We start from the raw sequence: 26,048 nt of genomic DNA, 5'->3' as shown, positions 1-26,048 counted from the left end.
GGCATGGCAGTCTTGTTGTTCAGTTGCTAAGTCATGTCCGACTCTTGGTGAGCCCATGGTCTGCAGCACGCCAGGCTACCCTGTCCTTCACTATCTCCTGGAGCTTGCTCATACTCATGACCATTGAGTCAGTGATGCCATCCAACCATCTCATCCTCTGTCGTCCCCTTCTCCTCTTGCCTTCAATCTTTCCCAGCATCAGGGTCTTTTCTTAATGAGTCAGTTCTTTGCATCAGGTGGCCAAAGTATTAGAGCTTCAGCTTTAGCATCAGTCCTTCCAATGAACATTCAGGGTTTATTTCCTTTGGGATTGACTGGTTTGATATCCTTGCGGTCCAAGGGACTCTCAAGAGTCTTCTCCAGCACCACAGTTTGAAAGCATCAATTCTTTGGCACTCAGTCTTCTTTATAGTCCAACTCTCACATCCATACCCGGATACTACTGGAAAAAAGCATCCTACTGGAAAAAGCATAGCTTTGACTCTATGGACCTTTGTCAGCAAAGTGATATATTTGCTTTTAATATGCTGTCTAGGTTTGTCATAGCTTTTCTTCCAAGGAGCAGGCATCAGGCACATGTCAGTAAATGTGTCTGTGTGGATCTGATAAGATGCAGAGCCCTTCTCGGGGCTCACCCTCTGCACCAGCCTCTGAGGGGGCTCAGGAGCTTCCTGGGGGCCCACGGGGGTTGAGCACTTGAACTGGGTCCCTTCTCTTAGTCCCTGAACTCACCTCTTGAAAGGGAAGCTCAGAGGGGCCAAGTAATCTGCTGTGGTTCTCATAGTGCTGGGATCTGAACTCTGGTCTCTATCGTGGTGCCGGAGCCTTGGAGCCGAGGGACCAGTTTGGTGTCCCTGTCAGCAGCTGAACGACCAGGCTCTGAGAGGGTCTGTTGCTCGCCTGAGAGTCCCTAAAAGCAGGTCTTATCATCTTGAGCTGCTGGTGGGAAAAGCCAGGCACAAGCTGCTGAACTCGCCTGGGGTTTGGGGGCTGGAGAGGCCAGAAGACAGGCCATGGATGCTCCCATGAGGGCTGGACAGCAACAGGGCCTCGGTGCTGACTCTCATTTCCACCTGCCCCAGGTTGCCCAGAGGAAGGGAGTCAAGGGCCCGTCTTTTCTGGATCCAGAGGTGCTGTCGGTCTTCGTGCCTCCTTTTGTCATGAAGGAGGACAGTCAGCCGGCTGCCTCGAACTGCACGACACCGGGTAAGAACAGGAAGCGCTCCTTCCGGAAGAAGAGAGAGAGGCCCAGAGTGGAGCTGGGGAAGGGCGTCCCCGGTGGCCCCAGGGGCCCAGACCCCGAGGACGTGAACATCCCCAACGGTGTGGACCTGCTTGCTCTGCCGCAACTCTGCTTCCCAGGTAAGCATGGGCCGGCCTTTTCCTCCATGAGCCAGTTCCTGCTGATGAGCGGGCTTCTGTTCTGGCTTCACTTTCTCCCCGGTTGTAGAGAACTTGGGTCAGAGGACTTGACAGAAGGGCCTGTCTGGAGGCTCTGCCAAGAAGTTGATGGGGTTTCCTGGTCTTCGGGATTAAAACCGGCAGAGGCAGGGACACCCGTTCCCCGCTGGGCTTGGGACCCAGTCTCTACTCCAGGTGCAGCCTGAAGGTTCTGCCTGGGGTCCTGTCCCCCTGACCCTTCACGAAGGCTTCAGAGCACAGGGCACCTGCAGAGACACTGCTGCTGTGGGGGGTGGGGCACTGAGGAAGGTGCTGCACGGCTGGAGGAGTTAGCATGACTGGCCATCAAAGAGCCACATGTGACCGTGAGGTGGGGGGCACATGTCCTGTAGCTTATGGTTAGCCCAGGCCTCAGGGCAGACCCCACATGGCTGGAGTAAAGCTCCTTCTTCCTTTTCTCTGCCTACAGGGGGCTTGTGTGTGGCCTCTGAGCCCAGAGAGGACTGTGTCCACTTTCTGGTGCTGACCGACATCTGCGGCAACAGAACCTACGGCGTGGTGGCGCAGTACTACCGGCCCCTGCACGTACGTGGTTCACACAGCTTCCTTCTGAAGCCGGGTCTAGGTTGTGGGGTTATTTTGCAGTGAAATACACACTACGTGGCAATCACCATTTTAACCGTTAAAAACGTGTAGTTCAATGGCATCCAGTACGTTCGCCGTGCAGAGCCACCATCCCCACCGTCTAGTTCCGGGACATGTGTGTCACCCCAGAAGGTGGCGGGGTCTCACTGGCAGCACTCGCCAGTCCCTGCTGCCCCAGCCCTGGGCCACTGCTCGTCTGCTCTCTGCCTCTGGGCTTTGCCTGCTCTGGACATTTCATGTCGGTGGAGCCATGCGACACGCGTCCTTCTGTATCTGGCTTTTTCCCACTTAGTGTGATGTCTTCAGAGCTCATCCATGTTGGAGCACATGTCAGGGCTTCCCTCCTTTGCACGGCTGTGGGATATTCCACGGTGTATATAAACCACATCCTGCTCCTCCACTCCTCAGCTGAGGGAACTTGGGGTTGTTTTGCCATGTGTCAGGTGCCTGGGCTTAGGTTTTGAGAAGATGACTCAGCCGTCAAGCATTTGGGGGGTGTTTTCTGGGCAGGGCCACTGTGTATGACCCAGCTGGCCTTGGGGAGTTTGTAGGGACCATGATGGACTGGAATGTACAGGGTAATCGGCTGCCTACTTCCAACCCTGAAGAATACTCCCCTAAGGCCCAGATGAGAGGTCCCTGATATTTTTTACATAGTTAAAAAAATTTTTTTATTGAAATATAGTTGATTTACAATATTGTATTAGTTTCAGTGTGTGGCAAAGTGATTCAGTTATATATGTATATATACATACAGTTTTTAAGATCTTTTCCTTTATAGGTTATTACAAGAGGTTGAGTAAAGTTCCCTGTGCTATACAGCAGGTCCTTGCTGTTTATTTTATATGTAGAAGTATATATATTTTAATCCACAAATCCTAACTTATCCCTCCCCCTTTACCCTTTGGGTCACCATAAATTTGTCTTCTGTGAATTTATTTCTGTTTGTAAATGAGTTCAGTGTCTCATCATTTTAGATCCTACATAGAAGCAGTGTCACATGATATTTGTCTTTCTCTGGCTTACTTCGCTTAGTGCGATAACCTCTAGATCCATCCATGTTACTGCAAATGCCATTATTCCATTCTTTTTTATGGCTGAGTGATATTCCACTGTGCATATTCACCGCCTCTTCTTCATCCGTTCATCTGTCGAGGGACACAGCTTGTTTCCGTGTCCTGGCTACTGTAAACAGTGCTGCTGTGGACCTTGGAGGGCATGTATCTTTTGGAATTATGTTTTCTCCACACACATGGTGGGCCCTCCGATATTGTGCCCTTTGTGAGCTGTGCAGAGAGCTGTGCCTTTAGGAATCCCGCTGCTGTGTTCTTTTCTGGCGGACATCCCCCCATCATGGGCCGAGGCCTCTCCTGCCCCCTCCTCAGTCCACGATGCCCACCTGGCTCCCAGCCCTCTTGAATATGGCCTTTTGCCTAAGTGGGGCCCCCTTCTTGTGTCTCACTGTATTCTGACTGTGCACCCCTCTCACTGAAGGCAGCGAGCTTCTCCCAGGCAGGGTCCAGTCTTACTGTCTCTGTAGCCCCAGCACCTCACTCAGAGCGAGCTCCGCACGGGCTCCGTCAGTGCTGGTGAAAAGGTTGGTGCTCTCTCTCGTGAGGCGGTGACGCAGGCGGGACCAGCCAGATGTGCTGTCCAGCCCCCGTCCAGGCTTCTCTCTGGAGATGCAGGCACCATTGAAGATGGAGACCGGGATTTGCCAGGGTTTGACGGGAAGTGACGGTGCGGTTGCTTTTCTCCAGGATGAGTACTGCTTCTACAACGGCAGGACGCACTGGGAGGCGCTGGGGCCGGGCGGGAGCGCGGCCGGCTGCTTCGTGCCCTTCGCGGTGTGCGTGGTCTCCAGGTTCCCCTATTACAACGCCCTCAAGGACTGTCTTTCCTGGTGAGTCTGCACCCTGGGCAGCCGGGCTTCTGGGCTCCCACACCCAGAGGACTCCCCTGGTGGTGAGAAGTCCTGCAACTCCTGGAGCAGAGATTTCAGCTCTGATTAGCAACGCAGAAGATGATGTTTGGATGCTTGTATTTATTTTGTGATTTGATTTTTCTTTCAATTTCAGTTTATTGACTCATCTGAAGTTCTGTAAAGATTTCGAAGTTGACAATCACATAAAAGATTTTGCTGCAAAACTATCTTTAATACCTAGCCCACCACCTGGACCACTCCATTTGGTAATGAAATCCAAATTATCTTGGTTTTTTTTCTTTGCAAATAGTAAAAGTAAGATGATGAAGATGGTTTATTTATTTTTAATTGACATATAGTTGATTTACAATGTGTTAATTTCTGCTATATAGCAAAGTGATTCAGTTATACATATACATACATTCTTTATATTCTCTTCCATTCTGATTTATCATAGGATAGTGAATATAGTTCTCTATGCTGTACTGTTGGATCCTGTTTATCCATTCTGTATCTGATAGTTAGCATCTGATAGTCCCAAACTCCCACTCCAGCCCTCCCCAGTCACTCCCCTTTCGCATCCACCAGTCTGTTCTTACATCCGTGAGTCTGTCTCTGTCACGATAGCTTCATTTGTGTCATATTTTAGGTTTCACATGTAACTGATACCATATGGTGTTTGTCTCTCTCTTTCTGACTTAGTCTGATGATCTCTAGTTGCATTCATGTTGCTGCAGAGCACATTATTTCATTCTGTTTTTATGGCTGAGTAGTAGTCCATTATATATAGGTACCACATCAGTGAAGATGGCTTACTCTTTTAAATGCTTTTAAGTTCTAGCTTTGTTTAAATTTTGCTTCTCAAGTTCCTTACAGAAGCATTTTATGCGTTGTGTCCAAAGGTTAGGAAACTAGAAGTAAATTAGAAAATTTGTCTTCTAAAAATTTAAAAATAAAATTTCGGTTTAAAGTCAAATATTTAGGCCTGAGTTTTGCTGAGTGGCTCGTGATTAACAGATATTGAGCTAGTAATAGGCCCCTTTGATGGTTAACATGTTAATTCATTACTGGCTATTCAGAAAACACATCAAATTTACTCACATTACAAATCCCCCCCCTTTTTTTTTGGTCTTGAATATGAGGTTTATATTTAATTTATTGATGTTTTTTCTTGTCCAGTGTAGTTAGTAAAAAGCAAGTGGCTTGGTTTTTTTGTTATTCATAGTGCCCTTGTGTTATTTAATTGATAGACAAGGGTTCCCAAACCGGGCTCTGTGAAACATGCCAGACTGCTAAGCTGTGTGATGAAACCTGTTTGAGTCAACGATTTCCAAACTAATTTAACTGCGGGATGCTTCCTTTTTTTGAAAACAAACATGTATTAAATAAATGTCTTGAAGTACATAGTAAATGTTAATTTCACTCTGGTAGTTCCTTCTGGAAGATTTTACCTATACATCTTGTTTTTTCTATGTTTTGATTATTATGGACAGTTGAGAAATTATTAGGATATTTGTGATTATTATTTATTATTAAAGTATATACATTTTTGTATTACCCTAAACCCAGCAGTCTGCTTGCGAGGGACATCCCACCAAGTACATTTCCCGGCGCAAGGCGGGCAAGATGTCTGTCTGTCCAGGTTCCAGTCTCAGAACCCTTGTGGGGAACGCTTGTTGGATTTCCGTATCAGGCAGTCACCTTTACTATGTGGATAACTGGTACTTTCTTTACATAAACATAAACAAGAACATAGTTTATGTTCTTGTTCTAGAAACTCAACCCCTGCACACTGAGGCCCTGCTACAGCAGTGAACCAAACTCCCTGAGTTCAGAACAGTGTTAGGGTTACTAATTTGTAGTAGTCTGCCTCTGAGCATAGGTCATGTGTAAATAGTACTTAACGCCAGTTTTCTGTATCTTCGACTCTTGGAGTAACTAATACTTTGTTCCTACATTTCTACCACCTGGAGTGGGAAAGCTTCCTGGGGAAGTTGTTTTGGGGCGGGTTCGAGGGCATCTTCTGGACGCTTCTTTGCCCCACGTCCACCTCTCAGTCACACCTGGGTCCACCTCCAGCAGCTCTTTGCAGTTCCCCTGCTTCCACTGCTGCCGCGGTTCTGGGCCACCAGCTTCTCCCACCTGCACGACTTAGGGAACCACTGGCCTGTCCACTTCATTTGTTTTTTAAAGTTTTTATTTATGTTCGTGTCTGTTTTTGGTTGTGCTGGGTCTCCGTTGCTGCAGGCGGGCTTTAGTTGCGGTCGGCAGAGTTGCCGTGCATGGCCTTGTTGTGGAGCGTGGGCTCGCGGCGCTCAGGCTCGGTACTTGTGGCTCCTGGGCTCCAGAGCACAGGCTTGGCAGTTGTGATGCGTGGGTTTTCGTTGCCCTGTGGCATATGGAATCTTCCCAGACCAGGGACTGAACCCATGTCCCATTGACAGTGGATTCTTAACCACTGAAGCACCGGAAAAACCCTCCACTTCCAGTCCTGACCTTGCATTCAGCCTGTCCTTTGCTCAGTGGATAGAGAGATCCTTAAACTCTGTACTTTCCTTTTGGACTTAAGACCCCCCACTGGTTTCTCCCTGGCCCCTGCACCCAGCCCTGCCTCCCCGTGTCACCATCCGGCTCCATCTGTGCCACGCAGTCCTGGCTCGCTGTCGTCCAGCTGCACCGGGCCCGTGTCATCCCTTGCACAGGACCTTCGCACGTGCTGGCCCCCCTCCAGCTCCTGCCGCTCTCTCAGGCCTGGCTCGGGTGCCAGGTCTCAGCGCTGCCCCTCTCACACTGTCCAGCACGGCCTCTCGCTCTCCTGCAGAGCTCAGCACAGCGGCAGTGTGGGCTTGAGTGTGCCTGTTTTCTGTTTAACATCCACTTCCTCCATCGGACTCTGGGCCACAGGAGCATAGAGGCCGTGCTCAGAGCTGCATTTCCAGCACTTGGCTGCTGCCCCGCTGAGCACTGTTCAGTGAGTGAACGAAAGGATGTTCTGGCATCACCAGCAGTGCTGAGTCAGGGCCTGCGTGCTGGGGCTCGTGGTTTGTCATGGGCTACGTTTGGATCAGACTTGTCCCTGGGCTCCTCCACTAACAAGTCTAATTAGCTGTGGGGTCCCAGTTGGTGTGGTGGCCATCATCTGTTGTAGTGCAAGTTGTAGAACTGTGGCTGTTAACTTGTGAAGAAACCTAAGAGGTCAGTTTCATCTGATGCAGGAGCTGATTAAGCAGTGTTTTCCAGAACCCACTGCAAACCAGTGTCAGACACCCCATCTGCCCATGTAAGAGCCCTTGCTGAGTGCGCCTGTGTGCCTGAGGCCAGGGCAGGCTTAACCCTGCTGTTCCCAGCTCTCCACCTCTTCAGAGGGACCCTGTCTTCCTCCTTCACATCTGCCTTTTGCTTCAACCTTTAACACATAATAAGCATCTTGTGAATGTGGGATTTGAATTTGAAGCATCATTTTAAAATAATATCATTTACTAAGATAAAGTGTCCTTAAAATTTTTTTGAATTCTGTATCTTTAAGGAGCTCTGGGGAGTCCCCGGTGGCTCGGTGGTAAAGAACCCACCTGTGGTGCAGGAGCCATGGGAGACTCAGGTTGAATCCCTGGGTTAGAAAGACCCCCTGGAGGAGAACTTGGCAACACACTCCAGTATTCTTACCTGGGAAATCCCACGGACAGAGGAGCCTGGTGGGCTGTAGTCCATGGGGTTGCAGAGTCGGGCATGACTAAAGTGACTTAGCACGCTCGCAAGGAACTTTGTTAAATTGCAAATATAAGCAAATATATAGTAAGTAGTAACCACAAATAATGTATACTGGTTAAGATTGGTTTGAACATGCTCGATTAAGAATTTGTGCTAATCAAACTGGATATTTGGGAGGCAGTTTATCTTTGTTTTGTCAATGAACAATTTGCTGTTTAAAGAGTTTAAGGGAGTCTGGGTGAGAAAGACATTCAGTTCAGTTTAGTCACTCAGTTGTGTCTAAGTCTTTGGACCCCATGGACTGCATCACGCCAGGCCTCCCTGTCCATCACCAACTCTGGAGCTTCCTCAAACTCATGTCCATTGAGTTGGTGATGCCATCCAACCATCTCATCCTCTGTCATCCCCTTCCCCTCCCACCTTCAATCTTTCCCAGCAATAGGGTCTTTTCGAATGAGTCAGTTCTTCACATCAGGTAGCCAAAGTGTTGGAGTTTCAGCTTCGGCATCAGTCCTTCCAATGAATGTTCAGGACTGATTTCCTTTAGAATGGACCAGTTGGATCTCCCTGCAGTCCAAGGGGCTCTGAAGAGTCTTCTTCAACACCACAGTTCAAAAGCATCAATTCTTCTGCTTTCTTTATAGTCCATCTCTCACCCCCATACATGACTATTGGAAAAACCACAGCTTTGACTAGACAGACCTTTGTTGGCAAAGTAATGTCTCTGCTTTTTAATATGCTGTCTAGGTTGGTCATAGATTTTCTTCCATGGAGCAAGTGTCTCTCAATTTCGCGGCTACAGTGATTTTGGAGCTCCAAAAAATAAAGTCTGTCACTGTTTCCACTGTTTCCCCATCTATTTGCCATGAAATGATGGGACCAGATGCCATGATCTTAGTTTTCTGAATGTTGAGTTTTTTTTTTTTTTTTTTGGCTGCACAGGGTCTTTTGTGGCATGTGGGATCTAGTTCTCCCACCAGGGATCAAACCAAGGGCCTCAGCATTGAGAGCTCAGAGTCTTAGCCACTGGACCACCAGGGGAGTCCCTGAATATTGAGTTTTAAGTCAACTTTTTCACTCTTCTCTTTCACTTTCATCAAGAGGCTCTTTAGTGTAGGGAATATGCTATGCATAGGCCTGTACTGTAATTAACAGGGCTTCTTTGAAAAATAAGAACTACTTTCTCATAGCACCCAAGCAAAGGGCTGGGAGCAATAAAAAGTACATCGTAGAAAAACATCTTGAAAACGATATGTTGAATTACTGATGCGACTGATGGAAAACCGTTAGTGACTCTTCTCCTTACTGGAGCCTTGAGGGCGTTGCTGAGAAAGGTTGTCACTAGCTGAGGGGCTAAACAGAGTCATGAAAGGCCTGAAGGTTTGATATTGAGGACTGTACGTTGTATATCTTTATCCCCGATCTGAGATTGTAAAAAACAGATATCTCTAGAGCACCTACAAGGAAGTAGATGTTAGCAATAAAAAGCACGCAAGTATTAGGATCTGGGCTTTTGCCTGCGAGGGGCATCAGCCCCCTGATCCCCACCTTATTTCTGAGTCTTGTTTTCCTTACTCTTCTGTGGCACCGCTCCCTCAGGTCGATTCATTGTTGGGCTGGTCCCAACACTTCAGTCCTTCACTTTCTGCCATAAGGGTGGTGTCATCTGCATATCTGAGGCTATTGATATTTCTCCTGGCAATCTTGATTCCAGCTTGTGCTTCTTCCAGCCCAGTGTTTCTCATGACGCACTCTGCATATAAGTTAAATAAGCAGGGTGACAATATACAGCCTTGACGTACTCCTTTTCCTATTTGGAACCAGTCTGTTGTTCCATGTCCAGTTCTAACTGTTGCTTCTTGACCTGCATACAGATTTCTCAGGAGGCAGGTCAGGTGGTTGGTCTGGTATTCCCAAAAGACGTTAGGTCCTCAATTTGTCATGAAACGTTCCTGGGAGTTCTGTTTATCTCTAGATGGTTTTATTTCTGTGACATTGGAGGTGACAACATGAGTCTTCGAAAGTGTCTTCTAACTCAGATGCTTTCTGAGCCCAAATGGTGAATTTCAGTGCCTTTCGGCCTCTGCTGGAAGCAGCTCCCTGAGCCAATGATGGAAACTGGTTGTTGCAGATATTTAACATGAAACCACTACAGATCGTGTTTCCCTCGAGAGCGGACCCCGAAAGCCCCCTCATCGACCTGGACCTTCACCTGCCCTTGCTGTGCTTCAGACCTGAGAAGGTGCTACAGGTATGCGCCCTCCACACCTGTGAGCACCTCATGCTAACTGGCCTAACGGGACGTCAAAGAGAGGTTCTGCCTTTTTTTGCTTAAAACCAACTTTCACCGCAGAGCACACTGTTGGGGTCAGGGTGGTCTGGGTTCTGGCCAACGGATCGGGGGAGTCAGCGGGGAGCTGCCCTGCGTCTGGCCTCCCTGGGTGGCACCCTCACGACGCTTCAGGCTTGTGCTGTCCCCCGCCTGCCCCCCAGATCCTCAGCTGCCTCCTGACGGAGCAGCGCGTCGTCTTCTTCTCGTCCAGCTGGGCTCTGCTGACGCTTGTGGCCGAGTGCTTCATGGCCTACCTGCACCCGCTGCAGTGGCAGCACACCTTCGTGCCCATCCTGTCTGGACAGATGCTGGACTTCCTCATGGCGCCGACCTCCTTCCTCATGGGCTGCCACCTCGACCACTTTGAGGAGGTCAGCAAGGTGAGCACCTGCTGCTGGATTCAGAGCGCTGAGTCACGTGACTTTGAGAGGACGCGTGGGGAGCTGCTGGGCGGCGAGGGCGGGCACAGAGGACTGGGGCAGCTCCAGCACAGGGCACCGGCGTGCCCTCTTTGTCCTCGGGGTGTGCTCAGGGCCCGCGCTCTGAGCGTCACACCTGACACCGTGTCTCAGGTTTGCAGGGAGGTGAGGGCAGGCGTCAGAGTCGAGGTCACCTCTGCTGCGTACTAGTTATGCGACCCTGAGTGGCTTACTGGCCTTTGCTAAGCCTCAGTCTCCTCATCTGTGAAGTGGGCACGGCTGCAGCCTCCTGGCAGGGTTCTGGCTCAGGAATATCCCCCCCGTCATGGCCGGGGTTCTGGCTCAGGAATATCTCCCATTCCTCCTGACAGGTTTCTGGCTCAGGAATGTCCCCTATTCCTCCTGGCAGGGTTCTGGCTCAGGAATATCTCCCGTTCCTCCTGGCAGGGTTCTGGCTCAGGAATGTCCCCTGTCCCTCCTGGCAGGGTCCTGGACTTGGTGGATGGAAGCCACCATGATGCTGTTCCGTATTTTCCATTTTCACTTTTATTGATTAAGCCTCTGCTGTTCATTAGTACTGTGAACTTACTTCCTAGATGAATGAAGGTGCGTGCTTGGTGTCCGAGGGGTCTGTGGGCCTTGCTGAATCCAGTGGCATTTACTCGCTCGGGGGCAGACCTGGGTCCTGATGGGACGCTGCTGGCTGCAGCGTCAGGCCGCATCGGGGCACACAGTAGGTGCTTCATAAGAGCAGCTGTTTTTGCTGCTGTGCCAACGGGATGCATTTCAAACTGGAGCTCAGGCCGTGGACATCGCCACCAGTAAGAGCAGATTGGGTTTTCTTAAAATGGTTTTCTTTTCAGATACTATTTACATACCTCAGAGTTTCCTGGACTAAAATGTACAACTCAATGGCTTTTAGTAACTTGGTGGAGCTGTGGTGACTAATTTTAGACTTTTCGGTCAGCCCACAGAGAAACCCTGCCTGTGTCAGCAGCCACCCCACCACAACCGTACCCCCCAGACCCTGGCCACCGCTGCCTGCTCTGTGCTGCTTTAACTTAGTGGTGTGTTTTTGAGGCTCATCCATGTAGCAGCGCTTTATTTTTATTGCCCAGTAGGGTTGCCCTGAATGAGGAGACCACAGTTGTTTATCCATTCATGAGTTGAGGACGTTTGCGGATGTTTCTGTGCTTTGACTGTTGTGAACGGCGCGGCTGTGAACACACGTACAGGTCTTCGTGTGGACGTGCGTTCGTTTGTTTACCTCGGTACACAGCTGGGGGCGAAATCGCAGGGCCCAGTGCTAGGACTGTGTTTCGCCACTGGAGAGATGTCCAGGCTGTTGCCCGCCGCAGCTACCCGGCCCACTGTCCCTCCAGCACGGGGAGGGCTCCAGGTTCCTGCCTCCCCCAGCGCGTGTCACCGGCCTTTCTGCTTCAGCCTCCTGCTGGCCGGTTTGGATGACTGGCGTCGTGGAGGTCTTTTTCTTGTGCTTACTGGTAGTTGGTCCAGGGTGGGTTCTCATGTAACTGTTTCATTTTAATTTTAATTAACATGTAGTTGATTTACAGTGTTGTGTTTGCTATTTCAAAAATGTCTCAGTGTGCGCAGAACCCGAGAGGAGTGGGTTGCCGCACGGCCCGCTCTGTCCTCGGAGGTCGTCCGGGTCTTCCTGGCGGTCGCAGCACAGCGCAGCTGAGCCCGGTGCCCCTCCTGGGGGCGGAGCCGGCATGTCTGTGTTCTTGGCAGACTCGGTGACTCACTCACCGGGGACAAACACGCTGGGAAAAGGCCATTCAGACCTCCTGGAAAGAACGGAAAAACGTCACTCTTGCAAATGAGGAAAAAATAGGCATGCTCTGGAGTTAAAACTGGGTTTCTTTTTTTAGTCGTCAGGGGAAAAACCGCCTTCGTTTGGTCCCTTCAGGAGGGACGCTTGCAGGCACAGGCACTTGACTCTGGTCTGCAGCCGTGAAGGAAGTCCTCCTAGCGGCTGCCTTCCCGGGAGGCGTCAGGCCAAGGCAGCAGGTCTTGACTGAATGTGTTTGGGGTTTGGATGTTTTCTTGATGGTGCTGGGCATGTGGACAGGGTCCTTGTTAAAGCTGGGTGTTCTCACCCTGAGGAAGCCTGTCCCCTCCAGCGTAGTTCTCTGCTCTGGGGCATGTGTTTCTGCATACTCCATGTAACACGGAACACGCACTGAGAGGCCGGCCCGGCAGGAAAGCCAGGGAGAGTTTGGCGGCGTGTTCCCGGGACAGTTGAAGTGCAGAACTTAGGTGTGTGACTCAATATTTGTATGTTCCGTCACAAATGAGACTTCACAAGTAAGCCACACACATGTCTCAAGAACGCTTGAGTGTGTTGGCTCCCTGAGCCCAGGGCCCACCTGTGCTGTGGTCCTTGGGGCTGGGGAGCTAGCTGGGCAGCCCAGCAGGCACCCTGAGTGTTGAATGTCAGGGTGCTCTGGCTGGAGCTCTGGAATGTCCTCTCCAGGCTCCCTGAAGTGGTCCCCAGAGTGTTTGTACCAGGGCGGGCTGAGGCCTGACCTCCTGTGTTGGAATCTTGACTCAAGGCATGTTTAATCACCTTAGCTTATTAACCTCACTCATGGTATGCATTGCATTTTGGAGCAGACAATATAAGGTTTTGTGTGCATATTAAATATACAATAATTTAATTAATGATGATTTGATCTTAGTGAATGTAAAATGTAGCTTTGTGTTTTCAAAGATGTATACAAATTCAGATTCTTCCTTTGATCTTTACAAACTTATTTTATAGGAAGCTGATGGTTTAATTCTGATAAACATCGACAGTGGGAACATCACGTACTCTAACGATGAAGAGGTTGATGTTCCCGACATCCCTCTCCTGGCCGCACAGACGTTCATTCAGAGGTAAGGGGAGAGATCGTCTGTGTTTGGGAAGGTCTTGCTCAGGTTTGTACTTGCCACATGAGTATCTTTTCCAACCTTATATTAACAGATGGCTTATGTATTTAATGGGGCTTCCCTGGTGTCTCAGACAGTAAAGAATCTGCCTGCAATGCTGGGTTCCATCCCTGGGTGGGAAAGATCCCCTGGAGAAGGGAATGACTTCCTACTCCAGTATTCTTGCCTGGAGAATTCCATGGACAGAGGAACCTGGCAGGCTACAGTCCAAGGGGTTGCAAAGAGTCGGACACGACTGAGCAACTAACACTTTTACTTTTTTACTTTTTTTTAAAATGTATTTAATAGTTTAGAAATTATTTGTGAATGCTTAAATATAAAAGTTGGTTGTCTTTATTCTGATCCTGTCTAAACACTGAGTGGCCCCTGAACCAGGGGACAGTCACAGCCCCGGGACACCTCCCAGCCCCCTTCTGGACTCATGGTCTCTGAGGTCCTTTCTCCTTCATTCCCTCATTCCTTCATCCATTCACTCACCAGATGTGTGTCCAGCGCGTCGGGCAGAGTATTGTATAGTGAGCAAGCCGACGCGGCCCCCGCCCCGAGGACTGTCAGCTGGGGGACCCTGACGGCCGTGACCCCCTGCCCTTCCCTGGGCGGGCAGCTGTCTTCCCCTTTTGCCCCCGCCCCTCCTCCCCCACAGAGCTCTCTCTTAGTGCTGTTATTTTTCCATAACTGTGTCGTGGCCATCTCTGTGACTAAACCTTACTGGCTGAGCTCAGACCTGACACGCTTTTCCCAAAGAGGGCAGGTGATAACTGGTGAGGCTCCGCAGGTCCCATGGCCTCTGTCGTGGTGGGAGAGGCGTGGCAGCGAGGGGCCCCCCCACGAGTGTCTTCGGGGGCTAGTGAGGGGAGGTGTGGTCACTACTTATGCCAGGATGAAGGTGGATCCAGGGCGGGCGAGGACAGAGCCGGGCCCCCTCGGGGGGGTCCTGCAGAGGGACGTTCCCCTCTTTGGAACCTAATAAGGTGGTGGTGGGAGAGATCCTGCTTTTGTATTCCAGCCCAGGTGTGGACCGCAGACAGGCCGGGTGTGGAACTCGTGGGCGGACCCTTGTAGGGCGAGGGGCAGGGGTGAGCGTGGCAGCTGCTACTGGCCGTCTCCCATCTGTGCTCACTGGCCCCCTTTATCTTGGCTGCTGTTGGGAGGTCAGACACAGGCAGAGCCGAGGCCTGAGAGCAGGGGAGGGAGCGGGTGGTCCTCCGCTGGCTCCCTAACTTGGCTGTTCTCATCTGTGCCTTGTACTGTGTATCCGTCAGCAGGGGCTGCTGTAACAAACACCTCCTAAGAACAGATATCTACTGCCTCCCAGTCCTGGAGGCTGGAAGTTCAAGGTTCAAGGTCAGCCAGTAGGGCTAGTTCCTCCCTGTGTCCTCACGTGGTCATGCCCCTGGGGGCGTCGTGTTTTAATCTCCCCTTATGAGGACACCCGTCATACTGGAGTAGGTCCAGCCTCATGACCTCGTTTTTTTTTTTTTTTTTTTATTACAGGTAATTTTTATTTATTTATTTTTTTTCAATTTTAATTTATTCATTTTAACTTAATTGCCTCTTTGAAGGCCCCACCTCCAAACATAGTCATGCTGTGAGGTGTTGGGGGTCAGGACTCCGACATGGGAATTTGGGGAACAGATCGTTCAGCCTGTCACATCTTGGCATTGATTATTCCCTCTCCCTGGATGGTCTCCGCAGAGTCGATGGGAGTGCCACCTTTATCAGTGGTCCTCCCATCGTAAACAGTCTTACAGCACCCAGAGCCTGGGCTGCGGGTGTGGAGGCCTGCGTGGCTGCTGGGTCGTGCTCACGGGGCCCGGCCAGGTGGCCTGGTGGAGTGTCTCCCTGTATGAACTCAGAAGGCGAAACCCACATTCCTCACTGTCTGGGTTTCTGATAAGCAAAGTCCGCATTCCCTGATTTTTGAGGACTGATCTTGGCCAGCGTTTGACGAAGCTTCTCAAGTGTTTGCTTGGGTGGAGCATATCCAATAAGATGAGATCTCGCCTCTGCCCACATGCCACTGTGAGAATTCTAGAACATTCCCAGGGTTCTTGCTTGGTCAGACCCCCAGAGGTGGGATGTGGCATCTCAGGCTCACCACGAGGGGCTGTTTATAAACGTGAACTAACCTGTGCGTGGTTGGTGGCATGTCTGTGAAGGACCCTGGGACCGTCATCCAAGCCATGGCCGTGGGCCTCCTCTCGGGGGCCAGGTGCGTGAGCACACACCCACCGTATTTGGTGGGAAGACGCCCCTGTGCCTGGCCGCCCTGTGCATGCTGTCTTCCTCGCTTTGAGCAGAGTGTGTGTTTGCCGTGTCCCCTTGCCCCGCTGGATCTCTAGACACGTGTCACGTGGGTTTATTTGCATATTTAAAGCCTCCGACTCTCTCCTTGGTGTCCAGGGTTTCGTGTAGAAGTGCAGCCGTGGCTGGTGCTGGGGAGGTGGGGGTCCTGTGTGATGAAGACCTCTGAGAGCCCCCATCCCCGAGAACCGCCCCCGAACGAGTAGCCACACCTCGAGCCCCCGCACCTTCCAGGGCAGGGCCTTCCCGCCCAGGCCAACTGGGAACCCTTCGGCCGTTGTGGAAGAGGGAGTGTTTAAAAGAGGGACGGGATGACTCAGCTTGGACAAAAACACCTGTCCAAAGATAAGGCCTTTGTGGGTTCCGCGCTAATGAGCTGTTTGTGTTGGGACGTGAATAGACTCTCAACCGGAATGTGTTTTTAATGACATCCCCTCTCCGGTATCGATAGGTGTTCCGAGCATCCTAGGAAGGTCAGTTGAGCTCTCCCTGGAGGATTCTCTCTCCTGCCCATGAGCTGTGGTCATGTGCTGTGGGCTGAGCTGTGGTCACTGTTCCTCTGTTCCTTTCCAGGGTCCAGAGCCTTCAGCTGCACCACGAGCTGGACCTGGCTCACCTCTGCGCCAGCACAGACGTGAACGAGGGCCGGGCCTCCAGGCGGGCCTGGCAGCAGCAGCTCAACTGCCAGATCCAGCAGATGACCCTGCAGCTGCTCGTCAGCATCTTCAGGTATTTAAAGCCCCTCCAAGGTCGTCACCCGGTCCCCAGCCTGCTCCCAATTCCACACCGGCTGCAGCCCCAGAGCTCAGGAACTGAAATCCAGGACTGACGCGGGAGAGACCCCTGCACCCAGGAGGATCCCTGGGAGTGTGTCGGCCCTGCCCGGGGCCTTCCCACCCACTCCTCTCTCCTGCAAAGGACCACTTTGGGCGGTCGGCCCCGGGTTGAGGGACAAATGGATTGTTTCGGGATTGCAGCCCACCCGAAGGAGAGCCCAGGCTGGTTAGCACCCAGGACTGGCCCCTGTTAGAAGCTTTTCTTCTTTCCCTGCATTGCTGTCACCTCCAGCATCGGAGTCCGTTGTGTGTTGCTGGGACCCAGGTCTGAGCCCAGTCGGTCAAGCGGACGGGGCAGCGTGTTTGCTGCCCCGGGATGTAGAGCAGGGTCCAGTGGTTGTTCTGGCCTAGATGTGCAGTGCTTTAAGGGAGGTCCGATAGATCCATGCCGACATTCACGTTAACTGTGTGGCGAAGTTATCGGTAGGAAAGCCTTCAAGCCTTTTTTTCCTTCCAACTCTCTCTTCTCTGCTTTGTCTTGCAGCCTGTCTCCCCTGCCTCACCCCCTGCTCCTCCTCCCACCCTCGGGTCGTGTGGCAGGGAGGGTGGCAGGTCCAGGTATTCTTCTGATCTGGACGGACTCAGCCTGGGAAGGGTTTAGACCAGAGCTGGCCGACTTGACAACACTGTGTGATTCGACATTTTAATGGTTGTATTTTTTAGCCGTCTTTCCTTACATAAAGCAAATAATCTATTAGGGAAAAAGGGGATGTTACATTATAGATGGGTTGCATTAGCTCTCTGCTTAAGGCACTATAATTTGTGTGGTCGTAGAAACGTTGTCTTCCTTTTGTTCTTTTAATGTGACTTCCCAGGGGCACTAGTGGTAAAGAACCTGCCTGCCAACACAGGAGACGTAAGGGACACGCAAGGCTTCGGTCCCTGGGTCGGGAAGATCCCCTGGAGTAGGAAACGGCAGCCCACTCCAGTGTTGTTGGCCTGGAGAATCCCCATGGACAGAGGAGCCCGATGGGCTACAGTTCACGGGTTCACAGTTGGACACAACTGAGCATGAACGTGGAAGCTTGCTGAGTTCAGTTCATTAAAAAGGCACAGTATGATTCTAAAAGTTGACTTCCCCTAGATGAAGTCATGTCTGTCCTCACAGGAGAAGGAAAACATTGAACATGCTGTGTCCTGTATACGTTCTGTGCGGTTATTGATTCTGTTGGTAGCTATCACGTGAGATCTGGGGCGTCGTGTGGCCAAGTCCCCACGGAATGCAGATTTGGAGGTGGCTGGTGGGGGTCCAGCTGGCAGCCAAGCTGGGCTAATACCCAGGGTCTGTCTGCCCTTCCTGTGTCACCACCCTGAACTCAGTCTTATTAGTATGAACAATTATGGACGATCGCATCTTCTGCCTTTGAATAAGGAGCTAAGGGGCTCAAGACAGACCCCTTCCCTCCTGCCCGCCCCCAGAGCTTCATTCCAGTTGGAAGAAAGCTATATTGAAGTGGCAGGATAGCCTGACCACAGGTTACACCCAAACCCTCGGGGCTCAGTAATCCTTGTGCAGACAGGGCTTTTCAAACTGTGTATTTCTTGCCATCGTTTTTCTGCTAACAGCAATGTGTTGTTCATGTGTTCAAAAACATTTCAACAGTTAGACTGTCTTTCTTCATCAGGGAAGTGAAGAACCACTTGAATTATGAACACAGAGTGTTCAATAGTGAAGAGTTTCTCAAAACAAGAGCTCTGGGGGACCAGCAGTTTTATAAACAGGTGAGAGGCGCATGGGCGTGTGTGCGTGTGTATACTCCATCCTTTGCACTCTTCTGTGCTTCAGATAGTTTTCACATCAGGGTTTCCATCATCTGTTAGTACTTTATTCTGTGTTTTAGCTTTTCTAGAAGTTTGAGCCTGGGTCCTGCTGATCCTTTGCCCAGCTCTTATTTTCTTAATTGGCTTTTTAGAGTGATATACGTGTAACTCAGTGCACCCACCTTAAGTGTAGAGTGTGCTGAGTTGCGACCAAGGCCCGGGCCCAGTAGCCCCTTCCTCAGCCTGGATCTGGACGCATCCTATCAGCCCGCACAATTCCATGCCCTTCCCATCACCGCCTCCTTCCCTGGGCTGGGCCATGTCTGCTGTCCCTGGGAGCTGACTGGGAGGTTGTTCTGTGTGAGTCTGTGGATGGGTGGGCTGGCTGTGAGGTGGGCATGTGGGGGAGACTGCCATCCCCAGGAGATCCCAGAATTGATGACTCAGCTGCTGTTGTCCTGGGGGGCAGGGTGGTTTGGGCTTTCGAATATTTTGTGATTTTTCAAACGTAAAGAGTGATTCTTTGAGGTTGGTTGGTGAGGGATTGAGGAGGATCTTACTTTAGATTCTGATGAACTAAGAAAGCTGCCTGTGTTGGGAACTTGGGTCTAGAGGTGCTGGCCAGAGGCCTCGGTGGGTCGGGGAAGGACAGTGGAGCAGGCGCAGTGACCGCCCCTCGGGGCCTCTTCCAGGTCCTGGATACATACATGTTTCACGCCTTCCTCAAGGCCCGGCTCAGCAGAAGGATGGACGCCTTTGCCCAGATGGACCTCCACACACAGTCCGAGGAGGACAGGTGTGCATGTTAGGTTCTGAAGGATGCGCCGCTCCCTTGGGGTCTGTCTCTGGACGGATGAACGATAAATCAAATCAGAGGAGTCTGACATTTCGACGTGAGGGAGCTGGCTGGCGGGCCTGGCTCCTCCCATGCAGCTCTGTTTCTGGGGGGTGGGGACACTGAAGTGCCCACAATGCAGCTCTGGGTCTGCGTTCGGGCTGTTCTTTCCCTGTCTTCCTTCTCACACTCTCCCTACATCTTCGCCGTTTCCTGCCTCCTCTGTGTTGCTTTTCCTGAACTCCTCAAACATGCATCACCGTCAACGAGGCCCTCGTTTATCCTGTGTGTGAGACCTCTCCTGGGGGGCGTGGCCTGCACTCAGCCTTTACTACACGAGGGAGAGCCAGGCAAGCTCCCGCCATTTCTCCCTTGGCAGGGGGATACTGGACACTGATCACCACACTTGGGAAAATGCCCAGTTCAGCCTGTTCTTGGATCATTATTGTACATGTCAGATGTTGGGATTTTCCACCCAGGATAAACGGGATGCTCCTGAGTCCGAGGAGACCCACGATCGAGAAGATGGCCAGCCGGAAGTCCTCGGTCTCGCACACGGCCCACCGGCGCATGGTGGTCAGCATGCCCAACCTGCAGGACATCACGGTGCCTGAGCTGCCGCCCCGGAACTCGTCGCTTCGGAAGATACAGACCACGGAGTATGGGAGCAGCCACACAGGTGGGCCGGCCACGCCCCTTCCGTGACCTTTCCCAGTCACGTGATTCTAACGCCGCCAGTTGCTGAAAGAAGTCAGCTCATTCCAGGAGAAGGGAATGGGCTTTTTTTTGGGGGGGGGCAGTGGGGAGGTTCTAGTAGTTTGATTATTTGAAATATTTTTAGAATATTTATTTTGCAAACTATGTTCATTATAGAAAATGATTTCTTGTCTGCGTGTTCCATCACCTGGTTCCCAACTGCTGAAGACCACAGCTGTTCATGGTTTTCACGTCTGTCATACATGTGTGGGTGTGCGTGTATATGCACATGTGCCTAGGAGACACATGTTTATGTGTGTCAGTGTCTAACGAGGTGCAGCGACTATTAAGCCTCCAGTGATTGCCGACCTTCCTAGGTGTTGGGGTACACAGGCAGCCATTGCCCCCGCCCCCATGGACGGGGAGGAAGGCCGACGATAGAAATGCGTAACACCGGTGGGGGTTGGTCGAGATGTTCAGTGTGGTGACATGGTCGGGGTGGTGACGGGCAGGGCCGTGCCGTGGGGGTGGGGAGCAGCGCTGTGGTCTCAGGAGGTGGACGCTGGGGGAGGGGCGTGCCGTGGGAGGCAGCGGCTGCATCCCCACCCACGTGCAGAGCATCTGCTTAGGGTCCCCTTGCTGGTGAGTTGCTGTAAAACCCATTTGGACGTGTGTGAGCCCACGTGTCCTTCCCACGTGAGCCGCAGCGAAGCCGGTCACGTGTGATGCTGCTTGTGGGTGCTTGGGGCTTCTCCTCGCAGCCCCAGGGAGGGGTCTCTGCCTGTCCTCAGTGGATGGAGAAGTGGTGGGGAGACGGTGCTGTGGGTGGAGGCACCAGGTACCAGCCGGCGTCTCCTGTGCATTGCCGAGAACCAGAGGCTGAGGGAGGAGCATGTCCTCAATGCCGGGAGGGGCTGTGTGTGCAAACGAGCAAGCTTCTGGAGGGCCCTGGTGGGTCTGAGTCCCCCGCGCAGCTGCTGCCGGCTGTGTGACCCTGGGCAGGTTGCTCTGCCTCTCTGGGCCTGCACGCCCTCTCTCGTAGAGCATCGTGGGGCTCCGCGCTCTGCACTGGGCCCGCGCGCTGTAGGCAGATGTTCCGCTCCCTCTGCCCCTCCCCCAGGCTCCTCCGCCATCCTCCAGGCTTTGTCACTGAGACCCCACCTCCTTGGGGTGAGCTACGTCCTGTGGCCTGGCCTTGTCCACTGGCGCTGCCTGGGAGCCATGGGGGTGAGGTTGTGGAAGGCACTGGTGTGACACACAGCTGGTTAGGCGTGACGTGCAGCAGCTGGTGCGGGGGACCAGTGGAAACCTCGGCCCCCGCACCTGTGAGATGAGCGTGGCAACAGCACCCATGCACGGAGCTGCTGCTGAGGTAAAAGAAGCGGCTGCTTAACAGGGCCTGCCTGCCCGGCAGCTACGGCTCAGCCTAGGTCATTAGCTTAATCCTCCAGTGAAGACTCAGCATCACGTGTTTCAATGTAGCCATCAGCAGTTTTAGCAAATAAAATAATGCCGTACTCTCAGGGTGCCACGGGAGGCCGCTGGGGCCCCCCTCAGCACGGGGTTCGTGGAACTTCCTGGAAGATATACCTGGTTCCTGCTCCATGCTGTACCCAGGGCCCAGAGACAGCAGAGTGCTGGGGCGGGAATGCGCGTCGCCTCTAAGGTCTGCGCTTACCACTCACTTCCCCTTCACCCCCAGTTCTGGACGTGCCCCCCAAGTCGACGCACACCTTCAAGATCCCAGAAATCCACTTCCCGCTGGTGGCCCAGTGCGTGCAGGCATTCTACGCGGACTGCGTGGCCCAGCTGAGTAAAGCCATGGGCTCACTGGCCCCCGAGAACTCAGTGCTGCTGGCCAGGTACTTCTACCTGAGGGGGCTGGTGCAGCTGATGCAGGGCCAGCTGCTGGATGCTCTGCTGGACTTCCAGAGCCTGTACAAGACCGATGTGCGTGTCTTCCCCACCGACCTCGTCCAGACGACCGTGGAGTCCCTGTCGGCACCCGAGCGCACGCAGGCTGAGCGCATGCCTGAGCTGCGCCGGCTCATCAGCGAGGTCATGGACAGGCCCGCGGACGTCCCCAAGGCCGACGACCGCGTCAAGAACTTCGAGCTGCCCAAGAAGCACATGCAGCTGGACGATTTCGTGAAGAGGGTGCAGGAGTCGGGCATCGTGAAGGACACCGTCATCATACACCGGCTGTTCGAGGCGCTGACTGTAGGTAGGAGGATGCCCGCGGCCGGGGGCACCCTGCCAGCCAGGGAGAGCCTCGTGTGTGTGGGGGTCACTCAGTTGTGGAGCCCGCCAGGCTCCTTTGTCTATGGGATTCTCCAGGCCAGAATGCTGGAGTGGGTTGCCATGCCCTCCTCCAGGGGATCTTCCCGACCCAGGGATCAAACCTGGGTCTCCTACACTGAAGGTGGATTCTTTACTGTCTGAGCCACCTTTGCCTTCCAGAAAGCCTCATGGGTGGGGGCTTTACCTGCTGACGGACCCAGCAGCTGGCCGAGAGAGGTGGAGGGTCTGGGGAAGCTTGGTGACATCGGTCCTGGGGGACCTGCTCACGGTGTGATGATCCCTCCCTCTGACATGGGGACCCATGGCTGGGATGGGAGGGTTCCTGCATGAGGAGCAGGAGCCCAGCGGATCATACAGACCCACGAACACATAGAGCAGCACAGCGTTGGTGGGGCCATCTGCCTGGCACCTGCCCACCAGCCAGCAGGGCTTTTTCTTCCAGGCCTCAGACTCCCTGTGACAGGGTCCCACGGTGGTTGGGCCTGTGTGGAGGGTAGAGCACAGAAAGTGTTATTAGATGCTGTGAGGAAAGAGCATGCCAGCTCAGGGGGTGTCCAGCCAGGATGACCGCCTTGTCCAAGAAGGCTGCCCATGGGCCCTGTATCTGGGTTTTGAAGGATGGGTAGGAGTTTTCTGGTCTGGGCACTGCAGACCAGTGTGTACAGAGGCATGTTACCGCACATTGTCACTGTGCTGGGAGGCTAGAGCGTGACCGGAGGAGGGGCCTGACCTTGGAGGAGTCGGCCTCATGAACACGGGGAGCCTCACCCTGGGAATGAAGTGAAGCAGGCCTGCTGGGGGGCACTCGCTGTGCAGGGTGTGAGGGGCCCGCTAAGGATGGAGGGCAGACGGGTTCACGACACGGAATAGAGCCACAGGAGCCAGACACGGGGAAGCGTCAGGATTAAGACGAGCCGTTTTTCGCAGCAGCTGAGTGGGAGCTGGGGGTGGTCCCAGCTCCGTGTTATAGATAGGGAAGCAGGTTCGCTCCGTATCTTGCCTGTGATCACATTGCTGAATATCAGTGAAGCTGGAGTTTGGACTTGGGTCTTTCTCCAGCTCTAGAGCCCCTGAATACTGGACGTTTGGGAAGGTTACTGAATCAATTAAGATCATCATGCTTAGAAATAATGATGCATTTGTTCACATAACTAGAGTACGGAGATAAAGATCAAGGCTTCAGGTTAGGCTTGATCCAGCACTGCGGGAGGGTCCGAGGATCTGTAGTGCCAGCTACACCCTCGGACTGGCCCCAGGACGGCTGCCACCAGTTCCAGAGGTGACACAGCACTCTATCCTTGTCCCAGGGTCCCCACCCGGCGCCCCGGGAGGCACTGAGACTGCCTGCCTAGGTAGGGGCTAGGAGGACAGACAGACTCAGCCCAGATCAGGTGCCCACCTGGGGAACTGGGTGAGACGGGGACTCTTTCCCAGGTGGGTCCTGTCCAGGTAGACTTGGGTGCTGACGCCACCTGCTGTCTCCGGTGGGTAGTGCGCAGCGTCCTGGTGTGCGTGGCTTTAAGAACCTCTTTTTATCTTTATGAAACTAAGGACACGAGAAACAGATTGACCCAGAAACATTCAAAGATTTCTACAACTGCTGGAAGGAGGCAGAAGCAGAGGCGCAGGAGGTCAGCCTGCCTTTGTCGGTGATGGAGCAGCTGGACAAAAGTGAGTGTGTGTACAAGCTGTCGCGCTCCGTCAAGACAAATCGCGGGGTGGGCAAGATCGCCATGACCCAGAAGCGCCTGTTCCTTCTCACGGAGGGGCGGCCAGGCTACGTGGAGATCTCCACCTTCAGGAACATAGAGGTGAGGCCAGGCCTGGGGCCGCCAGCCGTGGGCCCGCCCCACTCGCAGCTGCTGTTCACCCCAGGCCGTCATTTCACTTTCCCTCCTCTCTCGCTGCCTCTGCAGGATGTCAGAAGCACCATGGCCACTTTTCTGCTCCTGAGAATTCCCACTTTAAAAATCAAAACGACGTCCAAGAAAGAAGTCTTTGAAGCTAACCTAAAGACGGAGTGTGACCTCTGGCACCTGATGGTGAAGGAGATGTGGGCCGGGAGGAAGCTGGCCGACGACCACAAGGTCCGTTCTCACCTGCGGCTCCCGTCTCTCGGTGATGCTTAGCACAGGGCCCAGGCACAGCGTCTCGTCAGAGGCACTGAGGAGGCTGTGCTCTGCGTGACTCGGTGCGAGGCCCTGGGGGCAAACACGGGCCAGCCCGCGGGGCGGTATGTGTGGACCTGGGCTTGGCCTCTGCATTCCGCCTCCTCTGCTCCAGGTGGCACCCGGGAGGGCAGCGTCGGGGCTGGACTCTGGCAGGCGTGAGCTCGACTCTCACCTCTTTCCCTTTCCAGGATCAGGGTTCTGGGCGGGGGTGTATTAGGTCCTTTCCACAGGGCTGTGTTTAAAATCCCAGGGGATTTTGTAGCTTCACTGACTTTGGGCCAGACTGATGGCTTTGATTGCAGCAAGTTAAGATTTCCTAGTCACGAAGGGTACCCTGGACAGAGGTAAGACATGAGGGGCAATGTTTGTCTTGTCCGAATGGCAAGATGAGACAGGAAACCCACAACAGAGTGAGCAAAGGGTCCAAATTGGGAACTCATATGGGGAGCAGTTTCTAAGGTTCTCGAGAGCTGCAGCTCACTGGTCACCAGGGAGACGCAGGTCGGGGCGGCAGCCCACCTAGGGGCAAACTTGAGGGGAACGTACTTCCAGGGGTGGAAGAGCTGCCCTCTGTGATGGACGTTCTGTCCCTGGAAGAGCCTGAGATCAAGGAAATGGAAGGAGGCTTCTGTTTAAAATAGGAAAGGGAGGACTAGGTCCTAAGATTCCAATGTTCTGTGACTTTTGGACTCTCTGATTTTACGCCCACTTGGTTATTTAGCACAACGCAGGTAGCTCCATGGTGAAAACTGCCTGCCAATGCAGGAGATGTGGGTTTGATCCCTGGGCCGGGAAGCTTGGAGAAGGAAATGGTAACCCACTGCAGTATTCTTGCCTGGAAAATTCCATGGACAGAGGAGCCTGGTGGGCTGCAGCCCATGGGGTCGCGAAGAGTGGACAAGACTGAGCGACCGAACAACAGCAACAAAGTGGACCACGGCTGCAGGCGCCCGGGACGGCCGCACAGGGGCTGCAGCACGCCGGGCCTCCCTGTCTGTCACCAGCTCCCGGAGTTTACTCAAACCCGTGTCCATCGAGTCAGCGATGCCATCCAGCCATCTCATCCTCTGTCGTCCCTTTCTCCTCCTGCCTTCAATCTTTCCCAGCATCAGGGTCTTTCCCAGTGAGTCACTTCTTCGCATCAGGTGGCCACAGTATTGGAGCTTCCCATCAGTCGTTCCAATGAATATTCAGGACTGATTTCCTTTAGGATGGACTGGTTGGATCTCCTTGTTGTCCAAGGGACTCTCAAGAATTTCCCCCAACACCACAGTTCAAAAGCATCAATTGCTTTCTTTATTGTCCAACTTTTCTTTATTGTCCAACTCTCACATCCATACATGACCACTGGAAAAACCATAGCCTTGATTAGACGGATCTTTGTTGGCAAAGTAATGTCTCTGCTTTTTAATATGCTGTCTAGGTGGGTCATAACTTTTCTACCAAGGAGCAAGTATCTCTCAATTTCATGGCTGCAGTCACCATCTACAGTGATTTTGGAGCCCCCAAAATTAAAGTCTGTCACCATTTCCACTGTTTGCCCATCTATTTCCCATGAAGTGATAGGACTAGATGCCATGATCTTAGTTTTCTGAATGTTGAGTTTTAAACCAACTTTTTCACTCTCTTCTTTCACTTTCATCAAGAGGCTTTTTAGTTCTTCGCTTTCTGCCATACGGGTGGTGTCATCTGCATATCTGAGGTTATTGATATTTCTCCTGGCAATCTTGATTCCAGCTTGTGCTTCATCCAGCCCAGCA

General features: G+C 52.6%; 1 protein-coding gene across 6 annotated transcripts in view; it reads left to right on the top strand.

The window, feature by feature from the left end:
- The window catches only part of DENND3 (DENN domain containing 3), a 50,474-nt gene that overhangs the window by 6,076 nt on the left and 18,350 nt on the right, over window positions 1-26,048 (top strand). For 3 of the 6 annotated variants that reach the window (XM_070802361.1, XM_070802360.1, XM_070802363.1), the window contains exons 2-15: window positions 1,083-1,362; window positions 1,871-1,986; window positions 3,807-3,949; window positions 4,125-4,236; window positions 9,810-9,929; window positions 10,172-10,390; window positions 13,215-13,330; window positions 16,262-16,417; window positions 18,150-18,246; window positions 18,978-19,081; window positions 19,600-19,799; window positions 21,519-22,040; window positions 23,669-23,928; window positions 24,034-24,204. In XM_070802361.1, coding sequence (XP_070658462.1) covers window positions 1,083-1,362; window positions 1,871-1,986; window positions 3,807-3,949; window positions 4,125-4,236; window positions 9,810-9,929; window positions 10,172-10,390; window positions 13,215-13,330; window positions 16,262-16,417; window positions 18,150-18,246; window positions 18,978-19,081; window positions 19,600-19,799; window positions 21,519-22,040; window positions 23,669-23,928; window positions 24,034-24,204 — 2,616 coding nt within the window. Of the gene's footprint in view, window positions 1-1,082; window positions 1,363-1,870; window positions 1,987-3,806; window positions 3,950-4,124; window positions 4,237-9,809; window positions 9,930-10,171; window positions 10,391-13,214; window positions 13,331-16,261; window positions 16,418-18,149; window positions 18,247-18,977; window positions 19,082-19,599; window positions 19,800-21,518; window positions 22,041-23,668; window positions 23,929-24,033; window positions 24,205-26,048 lie in introns of those variants that run through there. The other 3 variants (XM_070802362.1, XM_070802364.1, XR_011570461.1) reach the window with 3 other exon arrangements.

The sequence above is a fragment of the Bos indicus genome, chromosome 14, assembly GCF_029378745.1.
Source record: "Bos indicus isolate NIAB-ARS_2022 breed Sahiwal x Tharparkar chromosome 14, NIAB-ARS_B.indTharparkar_mat_pri_1.0, whole genome shotgun sequence".
Lineage (NCBI taxonomy): Eukaryota > Metazoa > Chordata > Mammalia > Artiodactyla > Bovidae > Bos > Bos indicus.
This window is presented reverse-complemented; position numbering and strand designations above follow the sequence as displayed.